Raw genomic sequence first — 21,079 nt, 5'->3', positions numbered from 1 at the left:
CAGAGGCGCTCTCACAAGGCTAACATCTGAAAGAGACGTAGCATTTCCATTCACACCAAGAACACCGTGCCAATGCCTTCATTCCCACACGCCAGTATTGAATGAAAAAACCTCTTGGGCTCACCGTCATGGAGGACTCAGTGGATCTTCTATCCAGTGATTTTGCTCTACGGTGTGGAGATAAAGGGGAAGCAGAGACTTCCAGGATGGCTCCTACTGCTGCAGTTTCAGAGGTGAAGTCCTGAAAACAGAATTAGCCCAGATTACCACCACATCAACCCAAAACAGTAACTCCCATCTCTCACAACGTCAAAGACCCAGTGGTGTACATTGCTTAGACTCCACAAGTAAAATTAATGAGCTCACACCATAGTTTTCTTCATGTGCTTCTAGAAGCACATGGCTCTTCTGGACACAGAGTCCGAGGCATTAGACTGGCACCAGTACATCTAAACTCACTTTAGGCTACAGGATTTTCAAGATTACATACTTCTATTAATTAATTTCTTTTTATGAATACTTCATGTCATCTGCTGTGTTTTTTCCATGCCAGATCTGATGCCTCCCTTTCCTTTCCCAGAGGGAAGGAGAGAGAGAGAAAAAGGTGATTTGTCTTCTGCTCTGATTCCACCAGCAAAGCAAGGAGACTGGGCAGTGAGTGGCCAATCTGCACTGCTCACTCGTGCTCGCGGCCCGCCCACTGTGGTACATGCACCCCCTTTCCCAAAACCTCTAGATTCTGTGCTCCACGCACAGAGATTTGCCAGTGAGGACCTGCAGCCAAGGACAATCCTAGCTGTGCTAGGGAGAGCACTAAATATGAGCTGCCAGCCAGCACTACATACTCCAAGAATATAGGCAGGTGCCTTCATCCTACCTCAGAGAGAAGCAAAAGGCTTACCCGTTTCCTGGGGAAAACCCGCTTCTCGCTCCTGCCCTGACGTGTCTCGCTGGAAAGAGAGGGGCCTGCGGACGCATTGGTTTCCATATGCTCTGCATTCTCTATATCTAATGCCTCAAATTTTTCAATTACCTGGGACCGCCTGGAACATAGAGAGAGAGGAAACCGGTGCCTGTTTAACGCAAAAGCAGCAATTGTTTTGTGAGTCACTACAGAATCCTATATAGCAAGAGGCTCTCCCAGGGAAGCGGCAACAAGGGTTACATTCTACAGAACTCTGCAAAACTGTTCCTCTTGGTGCCTGTGCATTCATGCCTTTTTGTTCAAGTTCCCCCTGCATGCTGCAAAACATGGGGGATTCAAGACAAAGAACAGGTCTCAACTAGACAGGCAGGACTTTACCTGCAGGCTCTGAAGCCATAAGAAAAGATTACAGAATGCTTGACTTCCAGCCAAGGAGAACTAACTGCTTGTGTCAAGGTGAACTCTTTGCTGGTCATGTACTACAGAAAAGGTGCTCTTCTGGTCTCTGGTACACACTCAGCCAGAGGTAGCAGATTTCATATGGACTGTCACCTTTCACAGCTTCTGAGCTCCGAGTATGTTCCACCTCCATACACAGTTATTTTTAATATTATTAGTAGGGTCTGTTTGCCTTCTTCTCCACCCCCTTCTATTTGCACATGATTTAATGCAACAGGGTCTCAATGATCTCCCCAATTCACGCATTTCTCGCCCCAGAATATTGTTTTCAAAATTAAAAACATTTTCTAAACCAGCAATAACTTTTTCCCAATGAGCCTTCTCCAATCGTTTCAGCACCACAAAGACTATTCAGCATCTTTGGTTCTGTGTTCGGCCCTTCACTCTCCAATTCTGTAACGAACCAACGAGTAGAACAGCGTTGCACTGAGAATGTTTACAGATGTAGAGAGGAACATTTTCAGAGTGCAAAGGAAAAAGGATAGGTTCTGGTAGCCCCAATATAAACAGTAGGGCCCTGACCCTGCAAAGATTCACCCACATGCTTAATGCTATGCCCTGTGAGTAATCACATAGACTTTTAGTAGGACTATTCACAATGCATAAATTAAGTGCATGTGTACACTTTTGTAGGATTAGTGCATTGGTCATCAGAGTGCTGCTCCTGTCCTTGTCTACAAACATCAAAAGCTAGTACTGCAGTAACATGGCACACTTGTCATTTCAAAACGGTGTGGCTTCCTCTTTGTCTAAATCACTCTGCATATCCTGTATGGAAGGAGGTTATTTGCTGCAGCACCGACCAATCACCAACTGCAGTACTAAGCAGCAGGGCCTCTCATGCAAGACACTAGTCACTCCTTGCTCTAATAGCAGCCTATTAGAGCAAGGGATGACCAGTGTCTTGTATGAGAGGCCCTGCTGCTTAGTACTGCAATTGGTGATTGGTCGATATCTTTCTATCTATATAAGGGATGAGCAAGGAACCAACACAAAATATCTTCCTAAGCCCAAACCACAAGCCTTCTTAGACTGGAAAAACTGCCCACTTTTGTAGCTGGGATCAGAAGCACTCTAGTATGTCATGAAAGGCTATTCTGCCCGACCCCATAACAGGAACTACTGTAATTCTCAAAGAGGCCTGGTAGTGAGAGATTTTTTAGAACAATTTTGCCCAGCCAAGAGGTACAGATAAGGATCAACCTCTGGGCTTTTATCTGAGCCTAGGAACCTTTTTAGAGATTCACCCATCACTAGCCTATGCAACAGAGCCGCCCAAGCTGCAAAATTTGGACCTTGATTTTGAACCCTGCTAAAAGTTCAATGTACTGGAAAGATGGGGCCTCATCAAAATATCTGGATTCAAATTGGGCTTAAATTCTTAATCACAAATCTTAGGAGCGTTTGAATCTGAGTTTAGCTCATGTTCATCTGCAACACACGTATTAAAAAACAAACGCACGCATCATCAAACAGCAGCCAATTCAGGAGAAACAAGTTGTTTAGTTACCAACAATTATTTTCGATTCTTCTCTTAAAAGGGAAATTGTGAGGTCAGTTAGGGTTTTACAAGTTTTTATCAAATTTCATAAAGTAAAATATGGCTTGAACATAAACATTCTCTTGCTGTGTTTGCAATCCAAACAATGCAGCACAGAACTAGACCATAAGACCCAGACAGTGAAATCAACTAGAAACAAGAATTTACTAGGTCTGCATTCACTGGAAAAGATAAAGAAAGTGCAAAACGTAGACAACATCAGTAAGGACAGTCTGATCCTCTTAAATCAATCAGATTTTAGAAATAGCTCACTCCATTTTAACCATCTAAGGCCCCAATCCTGAAAGCTGCAGGATGGAACCCTGCGCCCTTGTAGAGACCAATTAAAGCCCCAGAGGTACACTCCTACAATGCAGCCTGCAGGATTGGGGCCTATGTCTTTAGTAAAACAGGTAAGGGGAATTTCTTTGCATATATGATTTTTAACCCAACAGTGCCCCTTTCACCAGCCCAGCCTTCTCTCTCGGACTCGGTTTAGCATGGAATAAGAGACCCAGGAATTAACACTGTCTCTTCCCTTTCAGGTGAAGTTCTGAAGAAAATTAAAAACAAAACCAAAAAAACCAAAATCAAAAGCAGGTTGATTTCTCATGAAAGGGGCTGCACCATCGAGTTGTCTACGGCTTGAGATTGAGATGAGATGGTAGCGAAGCAGGCGGAGTAAAGGACACGTCACACAGCAACACAGGAGGAGAAGGTGGAGAGCAACAAGACCTGGAAGAAAACAAGGCTGGAAAATGAATGAACAGAAGAGGAAATATATCTCTATATCTCTATATAAATAAATAAAAGCAAAATCACCCCAAGAATTCATTACCAAAAAAGGGGGGGAGGGGGGGGAAATCATAGCAACCAAATCACAGCACCCAGTGTTATCATCATTAGATTAGTCCCTCCATTGGTTAAACATTTCAAGACAGGTGGCTGTGGCTGACAAAGACATAGTGAGCGTGTAAGAGAGCGGAGATTAATCCATTCTCTGTTCATCCCATGCTGATGACAGCTACACATGGGCACCTGAAAGAGAACCGGCCCCTACAAACATCGGCTCCAAACTTCAAAGAAGGTATGAAGTATTTAAAGAGAGATGGTGTCATTCAGTACTCTCTCAACTCTTAAACTAGTCCTAGGCAGCTCATCCTCCATGCAAGCTATTAATCTGCTCCAGGTCACTGAACACACAAGCTGCAGAATTGAGTTAAAGTGAAAGTAAAGGGGTCGCTACAAAGGCTGACAATAAAATCTGTAATTAAAATGATTTTCTTTGATGGGGAAGAGTTCTGTTGTATGCATTTATTATTTAACTGCAAAAGAGATTGTGAGAGTGCTTCAGAGAGATAGGAAAGGGAATTACCCCAAAGGATGCACAACATTAGAGGATTGTTACAAAGAAAAAAATAAATAAAATGAAAGGAAGGAGTGAGTAACCTCTGTTTACAAAGCAAAGGTGCATGCATTGGGGTTGCAGGGGGACGACACCCACTTCTAAGACTCAAAGACCCAGAGAAGGTGTTTGAGAGAAATCCATCAGTACAATATGTCTGCAATTTCAGGGCAGCTCTGTGACTTATTGAAAAGAGGGAGAAATATTTCAGCAAACGTCTAACTATGATTCCATAGCAGGTCCCAATTCCTGTCAGAGGAGGGTAGAATTTAGGACACGGGGCATGTCTACACTACAAACTTAAGCTGACCTATATTTGATCAACTTACAACTTACTGTGGCGGTTCATGTCCACACTACTGCCAGTGGTGTGCGTTCTCACCAGGAGCGCTTCCACTGACTTAAGAGGGGCACTGTGGGGGGCCGAGAGCCTGAGCTCTCAGCTCCATGTGCAGCTCCCCACCAGGAGCCAGGCTGACCCCCTGGGCTCTCGGCTCCCTGCTCTGCGCTTGAAGCCTGGGAGCTACCAGGTTCCCATCAGGGAGCCGTGACCCTTGGTGCAGCCAGGGAGCCCAGTTGGGAGCAGGGAGCCTCCATCCATCCCCAGGTGACAGCCTGAGCTGTGAGCCAGGCTTTCTTGTCAATTTCACACTCCAGCAGGGAGCCATGAAATTGAAAAGAATGACAGCCAACAGATGATGTAAGTAACCCACTGTGTCTACAGGGACACTGCGTCACCCTAAATACACCAACATAAGCCCTACGCCTCTCGTGAAGGTTGGAGTTATGACGTCAGTGTAGTAGGGCACTTACATTGGTGGGAGCAAGGCTGTAGTGTGGACACTAACATAATTAGGTCACCGTAAGTGCCTTACGTCAGCCTAAGTCTGTACTGTAGACCAGGTCTCAGTAAGAAGAATCTCCTTTAAAACCCTGAAGGTTTTAAGCAAGCAGGGGAAACACCAATCAGAGGGCCTCAAAGCTCCAAAGAGATCAGCACTGTGAGTAGCAGGGGAATGTGCTATCATTACCAACAGGACACACACTATACAGGGAGTGAATGCCATATGAAACTTCCAGCTACAAGCAGTGCCCACATCACAGTTTCAGAGGATACTGTGGTAACCCAAGGAGCAGAGCTTGTGTGGTTAGTCATCACATCGGAACTCCAGTTACCTTTAATCCTACTCTCACTAGATGGCAGTAAGATTTTTGCTATATCAAGAATTGCCCATCGTAAACCCTGTATCTGTAGTCAAGCCCCTACAGGAGCACCTCATCCAAGGTATAAATTAAGATATTACCACCTGGAGCTAGTCAAGTTCCCTCTCTAGGCTCCTTGCTTGGTGACAGTAAGGGCAGAGGCTGAAATAAATAAGGAAGTTCAGGAGGCAATGTGGGTAAGGATCATTTCCTTTCTCCAGCTGGTTAAACAGCTTCCAAAGAGCTTGTAAAACAGACTGTATTTGAGGGAGTAGGGAGTGATGGCCTGCATGTGTCATTTGTGGGGAGACACCTTAGGAACCATCACACAAAAGTTGTCCAGGGAGCTGTCAGAGGGTGGAAGAGCAAGGCCTGAAGAATCCGTGCCAGCTGGGAATAGGGAACAGGCATCATTGGGTGGAACACCAAGGCACGAGGGCTCTGGGGCAGCTGAGGAGACGTGTTGGGCAGAATGCCCCAGGTCTGAGGGTTCCATGGGGGTGGGGGTGGGGTGGGAAGGTGTCGGGCAGAGCTCCCTGGGCCTGAGGGCTCAGTGGCGGGGGGGGGGTTGGGAAGAACACCACAGGCCTGAGGGCTCCGTGGCCGTCGAGAAGGGTGCCGGGCGGATCGCCCCGGGGCCTGAGGGCTCCGTGGCCATCGAGGAGGGTGCCGGGCGGATCGCCCCCGGGGCCTGAGGGTTCCGTGACCGTCGAGGAGGGTGCCGGGCGGATCGCCCCCGGGGCCTGAGGGCTCCGTGGCCGTCGAGGAGGGTGCCGGGCGGATCGCCCCCGGGGCCTGAGGGCTCCGTGGCCGTCGAGGAGGGTGCCGGGCGGATCGCCCCCGGGGCCTGAGGGCTCCGTGGCCGTCGAGGAGGGTGCCGGGCGGATCGGCCCCGGGGCCTGTTGGCCTGAGGGTTCCGTGGCCGTCGAGGAGGGTGCTGGGCGGAACGCCCCCGGGGCCTGAGGGCTCCGTGGCCGTAGAGGAGGGTGCCGGGCGGATCGCCCCGGGGCCTGAGGGCTCCGTGGCCGTCGAGGAGGGTGCCGGGCGGATCGCCCCGGGGCCTGAGGGCTCCGTGGCCGTCGAGGAGGGTGCCGGGCGGATCGCCCCCGGGGCCTGTTGGCCTGAGGGTTCCGTGGCCGTCGAGGAGGGTGCCGGGCGGAACGCCCCCGGGGCCTGAGGGCTCCGTGGCCGTCGAGGAGGGTGCCGGGCGGATCGCCCCGGGGCCTGAGGGCTCCGTGGCCGTCGAGGAGGGTGCCGGGCGGATCGCCCCGGGGCCTGAGGGTTCCGTGGCCGTCGAGGAGGGTGCCGGGCGGATCGCCCCGGGGCCTGAGGGCTCCGTGGCCGTCGAGGAGGGTGCCGGGCGGATCGCCCCGGGGCCTGAGGGCTCCGTGGCCGTCGAGGAGGGTGCCGGGCGGATCGCCCCGGGGCCTGAGGGCTCCGTGGCCGTCGAGGAGGGTGCCGGGCGGATCGCCCTGGGGCCTGAGGGTTCCGTGGCCGTCGAGGAGGGTGCCGGGCGGATCGCCCTGGGGCCTGAGGGTTCCGTGGCCGTCGAGGAGGGTGCCGGGCGGATCGCCCGGGGCCTGTTGGCCTGAGGGTTCTGTGGCAGCTAAGAGAACTCAGGTCAGGGAGGGGAGAACTGGAGGAGGAAAGAGGTTATGAAATCTTATGGGGAGCCCAGTCTCCCTCTCCCAAGCTGAATGGAGCCTCACAGCACCTGGCAGAGGGGACTGGGTGAGGCTGCCTGCTAGCACATCTCTACCATCTGACCCAGCAGAGATCTGGGTTTAAGGATGAAGGATTCATTGGGAGAGGTAGGTAACACACAAGACTTGCATATAACACAACATTTCAGTGTACTGGACCTCTGGCTTATTCCCTACGATTGTCTTGAAACCCTTTTTGTGCTCGGTCACTCCTGTGTCTGGTTTCCAGAGAGATGCCCATATTCCTGTGCCTGATCGGGGAGGACACTTGGACTATACTTATTGCTCAGCTAGCCTTTCAGGCGTCTGTGGGCACAGCATCTCTGCAAGGGCTCCTATTCCAACAACACAGAGTAGAAGCGCTACCAAATCCACCCAGAACTCAGCTAAAGGAATGTAGAACAACAAAAGCCATAACCCACACTACGCACTTGACTCAGACCCAGGCTGTCGCCTGTACCAGGGACAAATGACTGTTGTACACATATACTTTCCATTTCACTATGTCTCCAGCGCTAAAGGAACAAGCTTGTGGGCCTTGGATTCACTTCCTCTTCTTTTTGTTCATTGGCAATGCGAGCTGGACTGTGCAGAGATGTAGAAACAGCATTAAACACCAAATGTATCAGTGCACACCAGCAGGGGGAACTCACACACTGATTATGTGTGAGACACATCAAAATAGCATTGTTGAAAGTTTCTCAGGAAAGGGGGGTTCACTTTAGATATTTATAAAGAAGAGATTTAGAATATGGCAGACCCACACACACACAGAAAATTGTAAAGGGGTCAGAGCAGGGGTACTGGAACAATTTGTATAGTGGGAGTGCGCAGAGCCACTGAACCAAACTGTAAAACCTGTATGTGATGGAAACCACTTCAAGCCAAGGGGTGCAGCAGCCCCTCCAGAACCCCTAATTCCACCCCATCTATGGGTCAGAGGTTAAAATTTAGATCTAAACAATCAATAGGATTCTTCTAAAACACAGTCCTGAACATTCACTATGATTATATTACTCATATAGGAGCTCTTAAAATTAAAAAAAAAGTAGTGTCTTTAAAACAGGACTACTAAGAGGAGAGGCTGCCCTAACTAGGGCTCCTGGAAATCAGTGTATAGTTCTCTTCTGTCTGGAGGTCCAATCCTCATGCAATAATTTAGGCCATGTCTACACTACCACTTATGTCGAGGGGTGTGACATACTGACATAGCTACCACCGCTCGTTGGCAGGGCCGCCCAGAGGATTCAGGGGGCCTGGGGCAAAGCGGGGAAGCAGACATAAAAAAGGGCGCCACCCACTGCGGCACTTGTACTTATCGGGCGGCGCTCCGAGTCTGCAGCGGGTCCTTCACTCGCTCCGAGTCTTCGGCGGCGGGTTCTTCACTCGCTCCGAGTCTTCGGCAGCACTGAAGGACCCGCCGCCGAAGACCCAGAGCGAGTGAAGGGTGTGCCGCCGAAGACCTGGACCGCCACCGGGTGAGTAGCCGGGGAAGGGATTCTCGGCCAGGGCCCCGGGGCAAATTGCCCCACTTGCCGCCCCCGGGCGGCCGTGCTCGTTGGAGGTGGTTTAATGATGTTGATGGGGCCGTCGACACAGAGTGGCTACACAAGAGATCTTACAGCAGCACAGCTGCATCAGTACCGCTGTCTGGTCTCTAGTGTCGCTATAGCCTTGGAGTGGATGGGTGTGTAACCCCCAAGGAGATTACCTAGATTCCTGGGGCTCTGTCCGCTGGCAGCTCAGGGAGGGGGAGCCAAGGCAAACTGAGAGTCTGCCTGGTAACGAATAGGGAGTGAGATGCCCCTCCCAGGGAGTTCAGGAAAGGGGAGAAGCCAGGTTGGAGTCAGTCTGGAGCCAGCCAGGAAAAGGGCAGGACTGGCTGTGTGGAGAGCTGGTGAGTCTCAGGCCTGCATGCAGGGTTCCCTGAGAACAGGCCTCTAGGGACCTGACAGCAGATCCCTCAGCTGGGTTTTTCCTTCCCTACAGATGATTCCCAATTTGTAGCGTTTGCTGGGAAAATTTCCCCAGCCAGGCTGAGTTCGCCCTCCAGCTCCCTAAGTGAGACCCGTCACCACATGGTCAGCTCTGCTCTGCCTGCTAGTCCAGGGAAGCTGCCTGCAGAGTGTGACTGGAGGCTGGGCTAGGAGGCTACAGTTTGGATGTTAGTTTAGTTGTATAACCTACACCTTGAGCCCTGCACCCCTTTGTGGTGAGGGGAAATCCTGGGACCGATGCAGCCTGATTCCTGCCTGAGGAGGATCCCTGCCAGCAGGCAGCAGCCCCTCTGCAGTGACTGAGGGATCCAGCGTCATCTTTGAACCTGAGGATCATTCATGGAGTTTGTGAGTGCACCAGCTTTTAGTTAGTTAGTCAGGGAATTTGTTTCGGGGACCCCCCCAACTCCCTGAACTGTGTCCTCAAGCCAGGGAGTGAGGGTTTGAGGATTTTATAACTTGCTGTATATTACACCTGGGGAGGGATTTACCACCTCCTCCCACTTGTGAGTCCTTTGGGCTGTACTGAACCCAGTCAGCCACACTGCTAAACCACTGCAGAGAAGAATTTTGTGGTTACAGGTCATCAAGCAAAGTACGTGTACCAACGGGACACTAAGTTTATGTTTGCTACATCAAGTCATGGGTATTTTCAGTGTGGGCATCGGTGACCCTAAAAATAGTGTTTCACCCTGTTATGTTGTATTTGTCTCCCGTTTAATATAATTATTGTGTTGAATATATTTTTATCTGTTTGTGTTATTTCTTGGAAGTCTCCAACTATCCGGCAAGTACGTGGGAATTACTCTGTAGTTAGGATTTTCCGCCCAAGCTGCCCTGATGACCCTGCCAGGAAGGAGCGAGGGGGGTGGAGGCACCGCCAAATAATTTCATAGAAAAAAAAGAAAGAAGATTCACCCTGCTGAGTGGGTGCGGGATCCAAAAGAACCCAGACCTGTCCATCAAAACCTGTAAGCGGATTGGCATTAAAGGAGGTAACCAGGTGGAGAGGGGCGCTACAGGTAGAAGAAGGGGGGGAGAAGCGGAGAATACTGACAGAACATTAGCAAATTCATTTGGTTTCATTGCTTGACAAAGAGATGCAGTTCACTGGGGTCTACATGAGGGTTGAATAATTCTAGGTAAATTCCCAGCATAAAATGAGCTGGAGTAACTGTTAGAAAGTTACTGGACAGGATCATTCAAAATGCTCTGAAGCCCTAAAGAAAAACTGGCCCTTGCAGTCTGAGAAGTGAAGTTTCACAAGCGCTCAACCTCAAATGGCACAGACTCAATGCAGAGAAAAACATGTTAATAAAATGAAAACTAAGTAAATCAAATTAAAAAGCAGCCAAGCCAAGCAGAGTCGGGAAATGTTAATTCTTGAGTCCAGTGCTAAACCAGCTCTCTCCAGCCAAGTCCACCTGAACATTTGAAACACTCAGGTTCCCTGGCTCAGGGAAAATGTGACCCCTCCTGCACACACCACCCAGATCATCTCCAGCTGGGACGAAGTTCATTTATAACTGGCTGCACTCTCCTTCAAAGCCATGGATTACACTTGTATTCCTCCCAACTACCGCTGCCCCACATGACCCTCTTGGAACCCCTTTCTTCTATCCCAGGGGTGGCCAACCTCTGGCTCCAGAGCCACATGCAGCTCTTCAGAAGTTAATATGCGGCTCCTTGTACAGGCACCGACTCCAGGGCTGGAGCTACAGGCGCCAACTTTCCAATGTGCTCGGGGGGGACGGGTGCTCACGGCTCAACCACTGGCTCTGCCACAGGCCCTGTCCCCACTCCACCCCTTCCCGCCCCCTCCTCTGAGCCTGCCATGCCCTCACTCCTCCCCCTCCCTGCCAGAGCCTCCTGCACACATGAAACAGCTGATCAGGAGGTGTGGGGAGGGGCTGATCAGCAGGGCTGCCAGGGGGGAGGGGGACTGATGGGGGGCTGCTGACGTATTACTGTGGCTCTTTGGTAATGTACATTGGTAAATTCTGGCTCCTTCTCAGGCTCAGGTTGGCCACCCCTGTTCTATCCCAAACACTACCTTTCTGGCCAAGGAGGACTGAAGAAGGCCGTTCCCAGCCCTACACATGGCCAGGAAGGGCTATGCCGTTGAGAAGGGAACAGCTCCCTTTCTGTCCCCAAAAGCAGGAGAGATTATCACTAACCCTAAGAACTAGTTTGGGAAACTCTCTCCTTTAATTCTCACATGCACTTATCTGCCATCTTCGGGGGAGGAAACTGTCAAGTGCCATAGCTTGGAACAATTATCTGTCACTATCATCATCTTAGATCATTAAAGCTTGGAGTGTTTTAAACACCTGCTCCCCATCCATGACCATTTATGCTGTTTGTTTATATTTATTTTACTTATCCCCCCCTCAACTGTGAAACTAGAAACCTGTCAGTTTCACTCTATTTATAGCCCACTTCACACACAGGTGAAAAGAGATCAATCCACACTGCCCTGTCAGAGTGTGCCATCACCTTCCCCTCCCCCTCTCAAAAACCCACCTCTTCACAAATCAGCGAGATGCTTCTCTTTATAGAAGGTTCGGTAAAACTTTTTAAACACAGAAGATTTGGGGCCTACACCACTGGAGAATGTTTCTTTAAATAAAAGGGAGAGGGGAGAAGGGAAAGCTGCTGCCTCATCACTGCTCAAACAACTCCTTTCTCCATTGGTGCTGACAATTCCACCCCCCACCCCTCTTCCAGCCGTGACTGCAGGCAAGGAGGAAAAGGAAACAATTGGAGGGACGTTGGGAGGGGTGTGTGAGGAAGGTTGATCACAGAAAGCCCTTCTGAGTGAGCTATTGTTACAATCTGTGTAATGACAAACTGTAGGCTGGCTTGACAGGACATTAGCCCACCAGCCCCTGAATTATGGTGAGCACCAATGCAAAAAAAGGCTTGTTTATTTTAAATCTTTTTCCAGCAGCCTCAGAAATCAAACAAAAGACACCCACCCTTGTCACTGCCACTGTGCTGATGGGAGTTTATTAAAGCATATTTTTTAAAAGGACATAAATAAAAGCAAAAGCACAGGAGACATTCATCTGCCCCCACGCCCTAGGCAGAGCAAAGTTGCTTCAACTAAAGGCAGTAAGTCGACTAGACATAACATAGGAGAGTTTTCACCAATGTTGACACAGCAAATAAAATCCGATCGCCTGCTGCTGTATAATAGCCTCAGGAGCCCAGGAAACAAAGGGGCTGGGTGCAGTGGCCTCTGGGAGGGGGAGGAACCCACCCCACCAACCAAAAATCAGCAAGGATGAAATAAAAAAGGACAATATCTAGCAGAAGCTCTGAGATCCTTCTTCTCCCAGGTATCTGTTATCTGTTTGCCTGTCTCCCTCATCAGCTATTCCATGCCCTCCCCCTGTGCCCCAGCTTGGACACGCATTTGCACACCAGCGCCCCAACTGGCACTACTAGCTGTTCAGAAGTAACTACTCTAAAAAGCTATTGAATCCAGCAGTTGCACGTATATCACTGCTTTCAGCTATACGGCATCACACTGGGGCTAGGACTCAGAGGCTTGTGTGTTCTTTTGGTGCTGAAACTCCTCTAGTACCTGAACTATTAAGCTGGCAGTAGAAGAAGACCTTTTAATATTCTGTAAGCCAGGGGTACATGTACCTCTGGGGGTACGCTGAGGTCTTCCAGAGGGTACATCAAATCATCTAGTTATTTGCCTAGTTTTACAACAGGCTACACAAAAAGCACTAGCGAAGTCACTACAAACTAAAATTTCATACAGACACTGACTTGTTTATACTGTTCTATAAACTAAAATGTAAGTATACTATTTATATTCCAATCAATTTATTTTATAATTATATGGTAAAATGAGAAAGTAAGACGTTTTGCAGTACTAGTGTGGCTGTGACACGTTTGTGTTTTAGGTCTGATTTTGTAAGCAAGTAGTTTTTAAATGAAGTGAAACTTGGGGGTACGCAAGACAAATCAGACTCCTGAAAGCGGTACAGTCGTCTGGAAAGGTTGAGAGCCGCTGCTAGAAGCCAACCACTAGCAGGTGATATGATCACACACACACTTGAGCCAATATGTTACAATTCACAAACCAAGAATTACTGTTCTCTCCACTCAGTGTAACAGGAGGGGGTCTCCAGGAGGCAAGCACGGCATCCTTTTTGCCAGACACAGAAAGGATTATATCCTCAGGTGGGAGAAGAAAGCCAAGATAGTGCTGTCTCCGAGTCCCGTCCTCCACCCCAGATTGCAGCCAGGCAGCGAAGCTACACACTGCTTGCGTGAGTACAGGTTAGACACACGTACGGTTCAGCTGCAAATTTAAATGAAGTGGAACAAACACGAGTGCAAAGCGGTGTTGCTTGTGCAATAGCAGCTGCTGTGCTTTGCAGTGCAGCTTCATGCCTGCACTAATTGTGGGCCAGCGTGAAAACAGTCCTCCAGGGGATGTGAAAAGCAAACCACAAGTGCTTGGTGACATCATGCTAGAGCGAACATGCCTGCAGGAACCCAAGTGCAAGCAAATCAGACCAACAATCAGCCCTCTAGCCCAGTGCCCTTGTCTCATGGCTTACTTTACAGTCATCACATAAATGAGGCTTTTTCAGGGCAAGTTAAATCTATCCTCCCTCCCCACTGGGCCTCCTTAAACCCAGAAAAAATGAGCGTGTGCACTGGACACAAAGCCTTCTCCACTAAGCTGTTTTCCCACCCACTCAGTTCTGCATCGGTGGCAGCCAACTCCCCTCTCCAAGATTAACACTGACACTTTGAAACCTCTCTTAGCTCATCAGAGCATTGCATAACACACATGGCCCCAACACAGTTTATAGAAATACCCTAATTAATGGTGCCAGCTGCCACCATGCACTTGAGCTAGGGTGGAGAAGGAGAAGGGAGGTACTACAGAGCAACACCTGGCAGCTTCCTGGAGGAAGGTCCAGCCTACTACTCCAAGAGAAGGATCAGCCGAGAAGCATCGGTGACCTGTGCTAACATACACTGGCACTGGTGGGGATCACATCCTTTGCTGGTTAACATGGAGTGGATGTCCTAGCTATGCTCACTTCAGGAGCACTTCCAGTGGCTACAGGAATGACCTGTATATAAAGTTAGAGTGAAGGGGAGTCTGGAAAATAATGGAGACTCAGAAAGACAGCCCGGGTACAAATTTGAGGGCTCTCTCTGCACTGGTTTTGGGCAGCTGGGAGTTCACTTAAATACGTTTGGCTGGGGATGGGCGACAAGAGAGAGCTGTTAAGGGTGGATGACCCATGCCATCGGATCCATAAAAAGTGGCATGGCTCTATCAGGATTCCCTCCCAGTCCATTTAATAGATTCAAAGGAGGAGAGACGATCACCAGTTAAACCTAGTTTTGTATACCTTTAATTGTCCAAATAAAGCATTTCCTCTACAGTGGGCTATGAAGGGACGTGTCAGTCCCAGCAGCCACTGCTTTACTAACAGAGCAACCACCACCATGTGGTCATGGTCAAACAAGTTAAGAAACAGAACAGTCACTGGTCCCTTACCTTCTCTCGTTACCAAAGAGCCGGGCCACCTCTTCCCTTCCAGGGCTGCGGGCCCGGGTCCTCTGCTCCAGCCGTTTCCTCTCCACCTGGAAGGCCTCCCGGTTACTGATCCTAATGGCCTTGGGAACATCGGCCAGGGTGGCGTACTGCCGACTGGCTTTGAAGGAAAGGGAGAGGTCCGTTCTTTCTGCTCCCCTTCCCCCGTCTCTGCAGCTGGAGTCCTTGCACATGGGGTAAGTACTCTTTGAATCCAGGGAGTTCAGTGAGAAGCTGGAAACCATTCGGTTGTTTGAGCTGCTACCTGGGGAAGGAAAGGGGTGGCTGTGCTCCTGGGAGGGTGATTTGGGGTAACTGTACCTGTTGTTCGGGGTGCTGGGGCTGGGAGGGGATGGTGGAGGTGGCAGCTGCTGCTCTTCTAACTTCGAGTCTTGCTTGGTCTTCTCCAAGGAAAAGTAACCGCTCTCAACACGCGCCTTCCGCCCACAGTCTATCCTGTCGCCATTCATGGAGCTCTCATCTAAGAAACGGAACAGAAAACAAGGGGAAGGAGTTGGGTGGAGGTTACTACGCTTGGTTCCAAACTTGATTTTGCCTCTCCTCCATTTGTATAAAAGGAGATTTTAAACACAAACTGCCTTGCCTCCACAGAACAGGAAACATCTGCATACGGTTTCCAGCATTACAGGGCCTATGGACCCAGGCCCAAACCTGACCTGGAAGACCCACCTCTGGAGGGAAACCGTAAGTTCAGTTTCAGGATCCACTGCATCTTTGGCTTCTGTGCCCAGAACTGCCAGAAAGGGTGATGATAAGAACAGGGTTTTTGTGATGTGGAGATTGATCTGCTAGGAGGTGGACTAGGACCCACCAATCATCAGCATTTCGCACTTGGATTACTGAGCAGCCTGCTATATGTGCCACATGCAAAGCACCAACAGACATAGGGTGGGATGGGTGCTTTTGACTTATTTACAGAGGGAAAAGCTGGACAATGACAACAGGAGGAATGGAGCTAGCAGAATGCCATCAGGTGCCCAGCCAGCTTCTCACATCTGGTCGGGAGCAGCCATACTGCAGAAGGCCCAATAAGGTCTCCCCTTATTTCTCTGAGTCCAAGCACGCAATGATCTGACCCACTCTGTCTCCACAGAGTCTGGGAGGAGAGACACAACAACAAGGAAGAGCGGGTGCTTTGTTAAGACATAAAGAGGAGGCTTCTCAACAAGTGCTACCTGTATATATTAGGAGGAAGCTCAGAGGGTCAGCCAGCAAACACCAATGCATTGCCTAATCACAAGTAAAATCAACTCTGATGGTGTCTGATTCCAGTAAAGCAAGAGGGTCAGGAGAGGGGAACAAGAGAGTGGAAGGTGTGTTAATAGCTGAAGGACGCATGGCTCCATCAGCAGCTCTTCATTTCTTCCTCCCAGAAAAAATGGGAAGCTAGGAGAGCATTGAGGCCTCATTGCAAGTCAGGCGTCAGGCCTTCCATTTGAGTGAGATGAAAAACAGCTGTATGCACCAGAGTGAGTTAGTGACCACCAGCCTCCATGCCAGCACAGACAAAGGGATTAAGAAAAGGGGAGTCCCTTCACACTGCTCTTGCTACAGAGGGCACAAGGAACAATTCCCGTTTTGCATTCACACCACCACAAAATTGTGCACGAGCATTTGTTTTCAAGGGCCAAAATTGCATCTAATCAGCACTTAACTTCCTGAATTGTCGGCCTCTAGAAGATTCTCCATATGTAAGTTTGGAATGTGGAGAAAATCGTTTTGTTCCAGGCAGACTTGACCTGCTGGCTGGCTGGTTGGTAGGTAGGGAAGTGTGAATGTATACACATACGCGTGCAGGGAAGAAGGGGAGGCAGCAGCAGAGAGGTATACATCCAGCAGCGACTTTCCCATCCATTCTGAAGATCATAAGCTGGATGGTAAGTTATTTTGTTTTCTCCAACCAAAAAACAAGTGACCGAAAAGCAGCATCTGTGGAGGTAACACACACACACACACACCTCTGCCCATGGCCACATCCCAAGGTGTCAAGGGCAAAAGCCTATTGATTCATCAAAACCAGGGCTTTGCTGACACCAGCTAAATCAGAGAGACGCAAAGGGAGCAGTCTTCTTCCATTAGCTAATCCCAAGAGAGCACGGAGGAAAGCAATCGTTTTTACTAGCCACTCAGAACATGCAACAAACTCAGCTTTCCCCTCCACCCCGGATTTATCCAAGGGGGAACACGTAACACAAAGCAGGAAGAAAGCCCGGGCCTCTATTGTTTCATTTCGAACAATACAGCAGACTCCGGAGGCTTCCGTGGACTAATCAGAGGAGACAAAATGTAAACAGCTGCCCTGATATAGGGTTGGGAGGAGGAAGCAGCGCCTCAGTGCTTGGCAATAAAATAGGACCAACTGTAGGTAAGTGCCTCTCTGTATCCATTAGGGCGTTATTTCCCAAAGGGTAGGCTGCAACCACCTGGAAAGCTGTGATAGGTCACGGGCCCAGTCCAGAGGGGAGACCACCGGGGGGTGAGGAAGTGTTTGGATAGTGAGCCCACCCCTTACTCATCCTGCAGCAAGTGCTCCTGTCCCATGGAACTGGGTTGAGAGGGCTGCTGTGGGTGGTCCGTGCCCCATTTGTGGGGCGAGGAGAAGGGTGGCAGCAAAGGAAGCTGGCCTCTGATTTTGCTTCCCTGCTCCCCATGCATTAGGACCCTGGGTGGGTTGCAAAAATTAAGACAAAATGCAGTTGGTGGGCTGCCTTAGTGAAAAGTTTGGAATCACTCTGTGGATAATATAAAGGGGGATGATCAATATTCAAAAGCTCATTTATTCCAAAGGAAATGTCCTTGCCTTGGAATTGCACCCATTAGAGGTGGAAAAGACCTGTGAGGTCATCCCGTTCTGCTCCTTGCCTCTGCCTTCCAGTACTTTATCCAGATTTTCCCCTTTCTTAATTTCATCCCATTATTCCCCTTCCCCACCCCCCAACCCCACCCCAGGTACCGCAAGTGTAAGTGTTCAGATCTTTGTAGGCTGACACAGGGCTGAGCCATTCCCACCAGATTAAAGTATTGAAAGGGGGTGGGGGGGAGAAGAGAGAGCAGGATAGGAGGGGAATCTAGTTTTCTTTTCACCACTGATGTCAGTTTCTTATTTTGCACTTCATTCAGTTCAGGACAATGAAATCAGCCATAGTCCATGACTGTGCCTACCCAGGCACTGCCTCAATGGAAATATCATCACCTTCATCAACAGGGCAGTTTCCTTCTGTTTCTCTATGGCAGTTGTGGGATCTTAAGTACTAACAGGTAGTTGGGTTTCCAATCCAGTAGGGGAACCATTACATTTGTTTAAAAAGAAAAAAAAATTAAATAATAATACACAAAGACAAGAAACCATTTCTATTCACGTTTTTAAATAAAGGCAAGTTTAGACAAAACTTTTTGACTAGGTCCCGTTAAGAGAGCCACACCACTCCAGTCAAGACAGCCATGTAATAAAACCAAACTGCTGCAGGAAAACCTTCCAATCCTAGTAACAACTTGGGGTTAATCGGCCATTAATAATAGCATTTTGCACTTTGAAAGCACCTTCCATCAGAGGCTATCAAAGCACTTTACAAACAGCAGGCTTCACAACCTCCCTGTGAGGTAGGTAAGGTATTAGATCCACTTTTCAGAGGGGTAAGTTGCCGCACAGAAGTGTTTGGGGGGATTTGACCAACATAATCTATTGAGGCAGTGGCAGAGCCAGGAAGTGACATTGCTCACTGCTCCCATGGACTTCCTGAAGTTGCAGGTGCTCAGCAGTTTCTGAGCATCAAGCCGTAAGAGTCTCATCTCCCAGGCTCTGCTCCAGTCACTACACAGCACCACCTCAGGGTGAAAAAGAAAGCTCCCCCCAATCAGGTATCGAATGCTGCCAAGATAGAGGAGAACAGGAACCGGTGCCAGCGTCCCTCTGGTCCTTACCTTCTTTGCTTTCCAACACAGGTTCCTTCAAGGAGCTGGCAGGCATGGCCTGGCTCTGCATGGGGCTCTGGGCTGGGCTGATGCTACTGCTCCCATCTGGTTGATCTTTGCCCCTCATTTCTTCTTGCCAGAGTGTGGACTTGGTAGTGGGGACCTTCTCTGCATTAGGAATGTTGCTACTGGTCACAGCCATCTTAGCGGGGCCAGGTTCCTAAAGAGAACAGGAAAGACACTGGGCATCACTGCACATTCTCTAAATCCTAGCACCAGTCATCCCGACTTATCATAGCAGGTAGGTCCTTATCTGGAGACACATGGACCACGTTACCCCAAGCTCTTAGCCACATGGCATTTCAATGCACTTACAAAGGGGTGTGTGTATTTCCCTTCCCTGAATGATCTGATTTATACATTTCAAATGCTGGCAGGTCTAAGTGCTTCTCCCAAGTGGGACAGGCTAATTCAGGACTTCCTTAAGCAAGGTGGTTAAGCACTGCTCTTACAAAGAAAAAGGAAACGTCTTTAATATGCTCTCCTGAGGGAGGGATCCAAAAATAGCCCACATCTCCCTCTCTGTCCAGCTGGAGAAAGAACCAGAGCAAAGGTAAGCTCACAAACGAAGGAAGCCTACTGACCCTGAGAAGAAGCAGATACACATGGTAGGGGCCTCTTTGCCTTGCTGTGCTTTGTTTTCCAGTAGGAACTGCCCCTCCCAGCTCGGCAGACAGGACGCAGCACAATACCAGCGCTTTTAACTATTCGTCTGTGTAAAGTTTGCGCTCATGAAACCATGGATTAACCAAGCCCTACAGCTCAGCCAATAACCGCCAGCCCTGACTGTGATGCCTGCTGCTGGTCCTTTCCCAAGTAGGCGTGCTGTAGGTCTGGTGCGTCTGAGGCATGCTGTCACCAGACCAATGAGCACAGTACACACATTTGAGATAGAGAAAGATCTATCTGTGGGGATCAGCTTCCATGAAGGGCTACTGAGACCTAGCAAACTCACTTCATTTTGACCCAGTCAAGGACAAGAATGCTTGTGAAAGGCCAGTGCTATCACTTGCCACAGAATCACCTCAGTACAGACCAATAGGAGTTACAAACACTTACATCATAGAATATCAGGGTTGGAAGGGACCTCAGGAGGTCATCTAGTCCAACCCCCTGCTCAAAGCAGAACCAATCCCCAGACAGATTTTTACCCCAGTTCCCTAAATGGCCCCCTCAAGGATTGAACTCACAACCCTGGGTTTAGCAATGCTCAAACCACTAAGCTATCCCTCCCCCACATGGCAGGAGATGTCTAAGATGTCTCGTTGTTGGTGGAGGATCTTATGAGATTATTATTATAACACTTTCTTCCCCAAGGATCACAACTACACATAGAAATCCAGCAGTGCAACCACGTCTGGGGCAGAAGGTGGGAGATGGGATATTTTGGCCAACCAGAGCATTGACCATGTAGTCTAAAAAACCCTTGATGGATTTTTATTGTATTCTGTGACATTTAACATATGGGCTACCTGTTTTGACCCCTTCACAAACGTTTACAATGAAGCATCCTCACATCCACGAAACATACACCTCCACCCCCTCCCCTCTCTCTCATATCTTCTGAGGACTGGGAAGATCAACTTCAGCAAATCATTTCCATCAGGATGGCAGGGAACAGCTGGCCCTGGACACCACTTCAAGTGGAACGCCGCACCGGGCTCTGCATTCTTCGGCCTTGAGCGTGGCTTTCTCCTCAAAGCAACGTTTCACAAACTGTCAGCACCCGAGAGAGCAGCGAACCTCGCCAAGAGGGGAAGCTTTGAAGCCCAGCCAGGCCCTAGATCTTCGGAAGCACGGCCAAGAGTGAGAGCTCTCGTCTGACAAACGTGCCCACTCATTGGCGAAGCTGCCCTCGCCCGGTCCATCAACAGGGGATGCGGAGGATGGCCTTGAGCCAAGGCTCCATGTGTGTTGAACTCTTGCCCAGAAGACCTTCTTAGAGACAGGACTTCTAGAGCCCATCGAGTCACATTTCAACAAGGTTCCATTTGCAAGAAGACAACGATTACCTGACAAATTCCCCTGGCTAGAAACAATGAGCACAGCCTACCTCCCGGGGCTCCTCCTAAAGGGCTCTGCTGGTTTAGACAAAGAAGGGCTTTATGGGACTAGAAAGCAGATAATACTTTAAGGGAGGGGGAGGGGTTAGAGGAACACCTGAGTTGCACCCATTTCCCCCCCAACCCCCCAGTATATTTTACACTTAGAACAGGGGTTATTTTTCAGATAATGCAAATCCTCTAGCCTGGTTTTCCAGCTATTTCCTGCCCAGC

At 49.4% G+C, this 21,079-nt stretch overlaps 1 protein-coding gene across 7 annotated transcripts in view; it reads right to left on the bottom strand.

Annotated features, from left to right (window-relative positions):
- LOC123344671 (myosin phosphatase Rho interacting protein) overlaps positions 1 to 21,079 on the bottom strand; it is a 168,278-nt gene that overhangs the window by 46,193 nt on the left and 101,006 nt on the right. For 4 of the 7 annotated variants that reach the window (XM_044981106.1, XM_044981105.1, XM_044981112.1 and 1 more), the window contains exons 6-9: positions 18,753 to 18,963; positions 14,775 to 15,291; positions 902 to 1,043; positions 125 to 241 (exon numbers count right to left, since the gene is read on the bottom strand). In XM_044981106.1, coding sequence (XP_044837041.1) covers positions 125 to 241; positions 902 to 1,043; positions 14,775 to 15,291; positions 18,753 to 18,963 — 987 coding nt within the window. The remainder of the gene's footprint in view (positions 1 to 124; positions 242 to 901; positions 1,044 to 14,774; positions 15,292 to 18,752; positions 18,964 to 21,079) is intronic. The other 3 variants (XM_044981111.1, XM_044981110.1, XM_044981108.1) reach the window with 2 other exon arrangements.

Source organism: Mauremys mutica, chromosome 11 (assembly GCF_020497125.1).
Source record: "Mauremys mutica isolate MM-2020 ecotype Southern chromosome 11, ASM2049712v1, whole genome shotgun sequence".
Classification (NCBI taxonomy): Eukaryota; Metazoa; Chordata; order Testudines; family Geoemydidae; genus Mauremys; species Mauremys mutica.
Note: the sequence above shows the minus strand (reverse complement) of the source record. Positions and strands in the feature narration are given on the sequence as shown.